Below are 9,651 nucleotides of genomic sequence, written 5' to 3'. Positions count from 1 at the left end.
TGGTGCATATTATTTGTCTAAAACTGGGGGAAACTTGTGGGGGTTATGGATTTAAATAAGCCTCTTCCTTCCTTAATTCAAATGCAATGATCACTTTTCCAATTCAATCAATGAACATCAGCTAGGGGCTAAAATTACTTCTGAAACTTGATCCAAAAGTCAATATCAAAATGGCTTATCCTCACTTGTATTTTTTTCTAAATTTATGAATATAGGATTTGTGGTTCTCATGCTGCTTTGCCTTGCTCACTCCTTTAGGTTTTGATAAGATCTTTTAAAAAGATAAAACATAAATCTTTGGAGCATTGAAACACTTCACATCCAAATATGAGGTGATTAACCTGTGGGAGTATTCGAAAGTCAAAACACACTGAACAAAGTCATAACATGAATGCTTTGGTTTTGGCTTAACATGCTGTATGAATCCAGCCATTCTAGTTATAAGCCATGGTTTATGGATTTAGTATAATTATGAACCTAGGCAATGGTACTTATTAGTCATATTAATCACAACCAGCGGTGGTTAAACATCCCGTGGATTAAACATTAAACATCAAGAACAGATTTGAAAGAACTCCAAAGAAATTTACAGCTGCTACCCCACATTACTTTTGACTTATTTCCACCTGCTTGTCCTGCTACAGTAGAACTTCCCTGAACTGGGAAGGAGGTTAGACTAGATGATCTCCAAGATTACTTCCAATGCTTACATTTTGGGACTCTACACTGGAAGACGATTGTACTTTTAAGCACATTTTCTTCTAGCCAATTGTGCTCTGTTTGAACCAGAGGGACCTAGACTGGACTGGTGTTACATAAGTCAAATTTAAATTTATTCTTTTAAGAGTATCTTACACAGTTCTGCAGGAGATAAGGACTCAGAAGCTAAACTACCTTTAGAAACCTTTAGAACAAAAAATGAAATAAGGTATTATATGAGAATGATGAAAACTAAGCATAGGAAGAAAACATCTCAAATAATGTATTCCTTCGTTTGTGTGATTAACAGTGTCATGGTTTTCAAGATATGCATGCCCAAAAGTCATTATTATCCTCCTGTAATGTTTTCAGAGAATCTTAGGCCAGATCCACAGTTTCTGCCCCATTGCCAATAGAGACCACCCACGATCTCACCATTTCTTGTGTGCAGGAATGGGCACGCTCTCCCAGCCCACCACAGATGCAACCTCCCTTCCATGTTCTGAAGCTCTGCTTCAAAAGTATTGTTTTCTATCAAGAACTGTCTTAAGAACCTCCAAGCTACTAGGCTACCACACTTCATTCCAGTCTAGCAACATGGCTAACTCTGCCTACAGCACTTGGAACAACCTGGCCTATCCAGGGTTGGAGTCTGCCCTGTATGGCCTGTTCACACTGGGCTGCTATGTTCTCAGCTGGCCAGCAGCAGAAGCAGCAGCTGCTTCCTCTTCCCCCCATTTCAGCTAACAATCACCCAGAAAGGCCATGGAATCCAGTCTGGTCTCCTGGCCACCATGTTTTCCTCACTTCTTCTGCCAGCATCCTTCTTTCCACCCTTACATCACCCAGTGGGCAACCTTTCAGCTTATGCCCAAGCATACCCTCCTTTCTTTTTTTCCCACACTGTGCCCACGCTGCAGCAATGGCTTCCTTTCCTTAAAAAAAACTTTAAATCTTTAAGTTGAAATGTAGACGTATTAGAATGAAGCTACAAAGTTTCGACAAATACTACTACTTAGCTCAGTGAACCTCAATCAGTTCTTCATTGATATAAAGTGTCTATGGACCCATATTGGAACAAAGGAATGAAGGAACAACATGTTCCCTTTTTTAAATTAATTGTAGCATTGCAGCAATTGGGTTCAATGAGGGGGGAAAAGAAAGGATTAAAAAAAAAAGAGTTAGTGTCAAAAGAGAGGATGTAAAAAAAAAGGTGAAAAGGTATCCACATGGGCAACATCTGGGAAAGCAAAGGAAAAACACCAGAAACTGGTAAGGAGGGAACAATCCGTAAAAGGAAAAGGCAGATTCTGATAAACCTTCCAATATGGAGGCCAGACAGCAAAGCTTGCCTTCCCTACAATGGGCAGGAAAGTTAAGATGCAGGGGAATGATCAGTAAAGTCCACAGTGACTAAGCACCAATCCAGCTCTTTTGCTAAACTACTACAGTCTGGACTGGAACTGTTAAAGTTGTCTTCAGGAACAGCCGAGGACAGAATGAGAGTCAAGGCAATTCCACGTGGCAGCCTAAGCTGCTTGTTTCCCATGGTGTGGTTTGTTGGAAGTCCTGGCAAATCCAGCATGCCTCATTAGCATGTGAATTAGCATGCAAATTGAGTTGTCCCTGAATGCAACTCTGAGGAAGCTGTTTGTTGCCACTCCAACGTTCTCTCTCTCTCCTTCTTCCACCCAGGAAGAAGCAAGCATGCTGCTGCTGCTGCTGCTGCTCTCCTCCATTCTGGGCACCATGCAGTGGGCCTGGAATTCCCCTTTCTTTCACACAGCCCTTGGCAGCAAAATAGGGCTGAGGGTTTAGGGCAAAACTAAGTATTTAAAAAGGAAAGAAGAACAAAGGAACTTCATCTTTTCCATCAAGATGGATATAACAGAAGCAACAATAAAGTCAGTAAGAAACTTTTTTACTTATCTTAACCTAATCTGTCTAAGTATGTGATTATTTATGCTTGGGAGGGCTGAGTGTGTAAGATCAATAACCTGTGTTTCTCTGACATGCTCATTGAAGCTATCTAAGATAATTTTCTTTTTCTGTGCCAGCTTCTCAGCTGTGTTATAAGCTCTGCTCCATTTCAGTGGCTCTAGCAGGCCACTAAATCGGCTTCATGGTTAAATTAAAGTAATCTCTATGAGGAAGGCCAGGTCAGAGTATGCATAATTGTAGAACAAAAAAAAAATTGGTTCAAAAATGAAGAATGCAGATTTCTTCCTTACCTTCTGCTGATGGGGTAGTTGCAATTTTCAGCCTAAGGATCTTTCCCCAATTGCATCCAACCATGGGACAAACATGCCCCAGCAATCTCTTTTTCCTGTCATGACCTTAATTATTTCAGTGTTAATGTCATGTTTTTCCCTTAAGAAGGCAACCAACAGAGTTACTTTTCATGTGGATACAATCTGACATGTTTCAAGACCATTTGGTTGGTGGCAAAAGCAGGTGATCTGTAGGGGGTGGGACCAGCCCAGTATACTGACCCCTCTAGGTTAAAATAGATACAGCGCTTCCCCCCTTCAATGTCCTTCAGGCCCATCCTGGTTTGGGCAGTAGAAGAATCTGGCTTATCAACTGTTGGGCACAATGATGGGCTGGCATGTTCTGAAGGAGGGCTAGTCATGGCTGCCTATTTGAGAAACTAGCCAGTCCCCAAAGTGCTCATTTGAAAAATGGCTAGACTTAAATCTATTATCTCTCAAAACATACCCATCAGCTCCCAAACGATGCTCCTCACCTGTTACATAGGACTAGCTTCTTTCAAAAAGCACAAACTCCTAATCCATCTTTACAGTTGATAATGTGGTTGGGAGCTGACTAGCTGGTTCTGAAAGACAGCAAGACCTGTGCTTATTCAGTTCTGCTTTGCGTAGGCAAAGGGTAGCTTAAATGGCCAAACCTACACTTCTTTGCCTGCACAAAGCCACTGATCAACTAATAAACAGGCTTGCACTGGTGTGTAGCTCTAGAAGAGCACTAAACTTGGGTTTCAACAATGCATTTGCTCACCCTGCAAACCTGCAATTACCACCATTCATCAGCAAGTCAGAGCAGAGATCATAAAGAAGCAGGATATGGCTTAGAAGCAGTGACAGCACACTTTAGGCTGGTATATATTTCCGCTGGTTTAGGGACAGATGGATAGCTATCTAGCCATGGAGAAAAGCCCTACGACTATACTTGACAGGTATTTTGGGCCATTGCCAAGGCTGAAGCTTCTTGAGGAGCCATGTTACAGTTGTCCTTCTTGCAGCTGCTGTCCCATGGCCCAGAAGGCAGGAGCTGGCAAGCAGTGGGACATTTGACTGTGCCACTTATCTGTCATTTCTTTCTGGTTAATGGTAAGGATTGAGTCCACAGGAAAGACAAGTTCAAGGGTGACCCACAAAGGGGAATCCAGCCTGGGGGATCCTCCGCACTTGGAATGAGAACTGAATTAGCCAGATAGGAAATATACAAAGATATGGGCAGATATGTACTAATAGGTTAATGAGACAATAGTCTAAGCTTTGCTTTCTTTATATTGTTTTGATTCTTCTAACTATACCCAAAAAGGATTTTGCCTTCAATAACTGCACTTTATAGATACTTTCCACAACTGGGTCCCTTCCAGGTTAGGCTTAGCTTCCAGCATCTTCCAACCAGCAGGAACATTTGGGGAGTGATGGGAGTTGTGGCTCAACAACCTTGCAAGGTTGGGGTTTAGGGGTGTGCAAAATGTTTTGAATCTGAACCACCTTTGCTAGGGCAAAATGGGATTTTTAAATCATTTTGGAAGTGTTTCAAGCTTGAGACAGAATATTTCCCATTCAAAACCAGGGATTAAAATCTCAAAACAACTCACATCTAAAACACTTTGCAGAGCATTATAATCCATGATACACAGTTCCATGTCTTTGCTGCAAATACTCATTGCAGCCATGATCAGCCTATGACTTATGTTCAGGGAGAGAATGAGCTAAACAGTATTCTTCCAGGCCCAGGCCCACTTTCCAATCATCGCAGTCTTTTAATTAAGGAATATTGAATAATTTTAATAAATAAATGTGAACCAATTTGGTGTGCTAATAGTCATTCTTTGTGAGTAGAAAAATTCTTATTATAATTTTGCAGAAGTAAAATCACACTGGGGTGGGATCAAAAATCCCGGTCCTCCAGGCATTTCAGGCATTAAACCTGAAAACTCTGAGGAATCTAACCTGCCACCTTTTCCACAGGAGTAAATTGGCCTTGTCTTATAAAGGTACTCACTTCGTATTTGAGGCATTCTGTTCAATGTTAGTAAACATGCAGGGCCAATTAAAATGTCATGTCTTATCCTCAGTGTTCTGGATTCGCTGTCATATTTGTGCCACCTTATGACACTCCTGAAAATCCAGCTCACCCCTGTAATCTGAGAATCTCTCTATGTGAGTGTGTTTTTTACAGTTGTGACCGTTGAAAATAGACTGACCTTCATTTACTGCTGGCCTGACCTTTTCTGAGGCGCATAGTTAAATATATTTCTGTAAGCTGCTGGCCTGCTTGTCTTACAGTGGTGGCTAAAGTATTAGGAAGCAAGGATGCAAAACTCAGAAGTCGCAAAAGCATTGAAGAAAAATATATTCATATACAAGAAATTGAACAACATTTTGGCCCAACTCCTGTGACAGTAACTACTGCAGCAATATTAAAATTAACAGATGCATTGCAAAAATAAGTTTGGAGACCTAAAAGTCCCCCAGTCCATTAATTTCAGTTAGGTAAAATCTAATTCTCAAGAATGCTTTCAGTTTGCTGACTATTCAGAATAAATGTCTTCAATTCTATCTTGAATTGTTTTCTACTTTTCCTCCAGGATCAAAAGCTGCCTTACAAGGTCTTCCCTAGCCCCACTTTCATTCTTACAGAAATCCTGTGGGTTAGGTTAGGCTGAGATGGAGAAAGAATGATTAACCGAAATGGATGTGTAGGGATATGAACCTGGCTTTAAATATTCTAACCAAAACACTATGCTGGACCTGCGCTGTGAAGTAAGCCAATATTGCAGTTCAGGATTTGTTATCTAGCCAGGTTTTCCTCCATGATATTCTATTGTTTCTCTCCTGCTGTTTTTTCCTCCAATATTCTCTGAGCGCATTTAATACTTGAGATACATGCAGTTCTGTTTAGGCTGTTGTTATGGTTCCTCCTGATTTTTCTTTTTTTAATCAGTGTCCTCTCAGCCAAAGGAAAATCAATCACTGCATTTGCTCAGGGGTTTTCAAACCTTTCCAGGCCATGGAAGCTGCTGGTTAAAAAAAAATATATCCCAGAACCCCTGATCAAAAGGCAAAGTTCTAGTGATAGAAAAGTGGCTATGTTCTAGTGAATGATTTCTTCTTACATTTGCCTTCAACGGAACCCATCACATGGAATTCTACCATTCCACAGAACACAGTTTGAAAAACCCTGCATTAGCCATTGCCTTTCTCATTGTTGTCAAGGTGGGGAGGGCATTCCAAGATCATTAAGATGTTCATTTGTAAATTAGCACAGGACTTTGTTTTTCATGGTGCAAATAATTTCATTGTGTATTTGTATTTAGGCAAGCTTCCCATTCAGGAAGACTGTCCCCAAATGGTTGCCCCCCAAGTGTGTGAGGTCTATAAAATGGGATGGAAGGGATCCTGGGAGCTGTAGCATTGTCTTGAAGCACTAGATTGGGGAAGGGTGATCTAGACTGATTCAGATAAGCAAAATGCAAACACAAACTGAACAGCAGCCACATTCTGTATGCACACAGAGCTGTAGCCTCATTCATTTTGTGGAAGACTTCATATGTGGAGTAGTTCTACTCTGTTATGCAATTGTCATGCATAATTTCTAGTCCATGTGGAAAACCTTTCCAAAGCTGCTTTTACTAATACCACAGCAGCCACTACGCCATTCAGAGAAACTTGTGAATAATTTTTGTTTTATAAAGTTGCTGTAAGCATTACCAAGGTGTCAGGAGAAGTTGTAGCATATGCACACACACACTCACACACACACAAAGACATAGGTAGCAATTCAAACATTAAAGTTAGGTGGTAGCATTACTTATATTTATATTTACCTTTTAAACAATAACATTCTGGATTTCAAGGATGATAGTTACAGTAATAGCAAACTGTCCCTTTAGTATTCTTTTGTGTGAATGTGTGTTTCTGTATCACAGTTTCTTCTTTCCAAGTGTTCAAAAAATAAATGGCTGGAATTTCACTCTCTTGTGCTTTATAGGGCATAGGTAAGTTTTGCCAATGAAACATTTTGGAAAATTGCCAAAATGTATTTTAAGTAGGAAAAAAAAATGATTACCAGGGTTGTTTGGTTGGTTACTTCCCAACTTAGGATAAGATGAAGGTTTTAAATCTAGTATCCTCTGAAAGGGATGTAATGACATCTCTTATCAGGAATGTCTATGTGTGTATTTAGATGTGGAGATTGAGAGAGTTGAACGTGTTCTGCTGAGTATTCGGCTACATCAGTGTTTCTCAGTCTTGGCAACTTTAAGATGTGTGGACCTCAACTCCCAGAATTTGCCAGCCAATATGGCTGTCTGGGGAATTCTGGGAGTTGAAGTCCACACATCTAAAGTTGCCAGATTTGAGAAACACAGCTCTACATCATGTCTGATGCTCAGAGCTAATTTCTCTCCTGATGAGCAGTCTGACCCCCATTAGAGATTGTGTGATTCTTATTAAGGGAGCTGCATTGCAATTACTCTGAGGTGCTGTGTTTACTGAATAAACCACAACTGGCTGGGTTCATGCAATGTTAAGATTATAAACATTGGCAAAAAACCACAATGGCCAGGTTTATAGCATAAAAAAACAAATAACGTGATGGCTTAGCACAAGCACCGAAGTCACTCATTATTTCAACAGGGCACCCTGTACAATAGTCCTCCCGATGTCGACGAACTACAACTCCCAGCATTCCTACCAAGGGGCCAGTCTATTGGCACCGGGGAAAAATTATAGCTCGGTCCTCTCCAAAGTCGCAAGGGTTCGCGACTCTGACGCTGGTTCAGTTCGAGAATATACGTGTCATAACTGTAATGGAAAGAGACGTGCTTTTGCTGAGGTGCCGCTGTCAATCGTTAAAATGTTGTGTTCCAAAGCGAAAGCAAATGCACTCCTCTAATGCCATGCATTGTGCAACTTCTTCCCGGCAACACGTCCTTTCGGCTCGCAATTTCCCTCGCCTGCGGCGCCTTGCTTGAGCCGACCTTGGCAACCTGCCTCTGCCTTCACTCCCCCTCTACTCTACTTTTCGCTTCTGCGGCGGCGGCGGCGGCGGCGGCGGCGGCTCTCGCGTCTCCGGCCGCAGCGTCGCGCAGCCTGTCGGAGGAGGAGGGAGCCGAAGAGGCTTTACCGGGCCTGCGCCTCAAGGCGCTTTCTTCCTGCAAACCCTTCAGGCGGAGCTCTCGTTTGTCCAATTCAGTTCTTCTCTGCGCAGATTTGAACCTCTTCCCGTCTATAGTTCTGTGCTTTCCTTCTCTCTGGAGCCCTCCCGCCTAGGCCTGACTTTGCTTCTGTGTCAATCCCAAGCCGCCTTTGCTCGCTGCAGCGTCCCAGGGTGAGTGAGTAAAGGGCGGCCCTGTATTTATAGACAACAGCAGTCGGGGATAATGGGGGCGAGAGGAGAGGGAGCTGGGTTGTACCCTGGCGCCAGGACAGGTCGCATTGTTCAGGCGGAGAGTGACAGGCGCCAGCCCCGCCGGCCCCAATGGATAGCGCCCTCTCCCAGGGTTCGGGCTGCAGACCCGCCGTGTTCTGCGGTCTCGCCTGCAGCCGCGATAAAGTTGCTTAAGGAGAAAGTTTGAGCTCCCCTAAGCGTCCCCCCTTTCCCTCCCCTCCGCCGTCCTTCTTCAGCTGTTGCCAACTTGTTTTCTTTGGACTGAGGACGGAAAAAATGTAAGTGTGTATCTGTCACCGCGACTCTCAGGAAGACTCCCAACGTGACCCGTGGCTCTTTTCTCTTCTCCGCCTGGGGCTAAAACATCTCCCTATGTATTTAACCTTTGGTTTGTGTGTCTGTTTCTTCTGCCTGTTAGGGGTCACTTCTATCTTTCTGAAGTTAATTGCTGCCTACAAGGGTGGAAAAGTCCGGGCAGGAAAGATGAGCCATGGTAAGCACACCCGGGTACTTCTTCTCAACGATATGGAGAAGCTGGACAAAACCCTGTTCCGCCTTGAACAAGGTCAGTACCAATAGCTTCCTGCATGTTCTCTTTTTGTTGAGCAAGATTACTGGGATCCTATTTTCTTTTTTTGCAATAGGAAACTCAAACAGTTGACATATCTCAGTTGATGTATGCTCTCTGCACAGAATGCTTTAGAAGGATCCCACCATGAACAGCTTAGAAGCCTGCATTTTGTTACTTGGAGAGGCTGAGAAAATAAACTGCATCTACATGTAAGAGGTTAAGTAAGATCTTGTGAAAAAGATGCCTTTTGAGGAAGGATTTCAAGGAAGAGAAAGTGGTGCCACCACTTGTTGAGACATAATGAGTGGAACTATTGTAAGAGAGGAAACTTTGGCCAGCTGCATAATGCATGAAGCATGCATACTAGAAAATAAGATCAGGTGAATTCGATGAGATAGTCTTCCTTTTCAAACAATGATCATATAATAAATTAAGTACTGGTTGCCTCATTGAAGGTAGCAGATGTGGCATTGCAAAGTAAATTCACTGACAGAAAATGTCTGCTTTCTAAAGCTTCCAGTTATTGCAGAGTCATTCATTTTGCTGAGCCGTTAGGCTTCAATAATAAATCTGTCATACGTTTGCAGATACTTATGCTAAGATACTAAGCAATCTAAGGGCTTCCTTCCAAGTAAATGATTTTAAGATTGATGGGCCATCTTCTACAGCAGGAAGAACGTTCTGTTCCTGAATATATTATCTTCAAAACGTTTGGGGCAAGTATTTGGCTT

General features: G+C 42.4%; 1 protein-coding gene across 1 annotated transcript in view; it reads left to right on the top strand.

Moving 5' to 3' along the window:
• Positions 1 to 8,076: 8,076 nt before the first annotated feature.
• The window catches only part of AGL (amylo-alpha-1, 6-glucosidase, 4-alpha-glucanotransferase), a 53,850-nt gene continuing 52,275 nt past the window's right edge, over positions 8,077 to 9,651 (top strand). The window contains exons 1-2 of the mRNA XM_063298266.1: positions 8,077 to 8,289; positions 8,768 to 8,914. Of these exons, the coding sequence (XP_063154336.1) occupies positions 8,833 to 8,914 (82 nt within the window). The 5' untranslated portion in view covers positions 8,077 to 8,289; positions 8,768 to 8,832. The remainder of the gene's footprint in view (positions 8,290 to 8,767; positions 8,915 to 9,651) is intronic.

Source organism: Candoia aspera, chromosome 3 (genome assembly GCF_035149785.1).
Source record: "Candoia aspera isolate rCanAsp1 chromosome 3, rCanAsp1.hap2, whole genome shotgun sequence".
Taxonomy (NCBI): Eukaryota; Metazoa; Chordata; class Lepidosauria; order Squamata; family Boidae; genus Candoia; species Candoia aspera.
The sequence above is the reverse complement of the archived record's forward strand: the minus strand, read 5'-3'. Positions and strand labels throughout refer to the sequence as shown.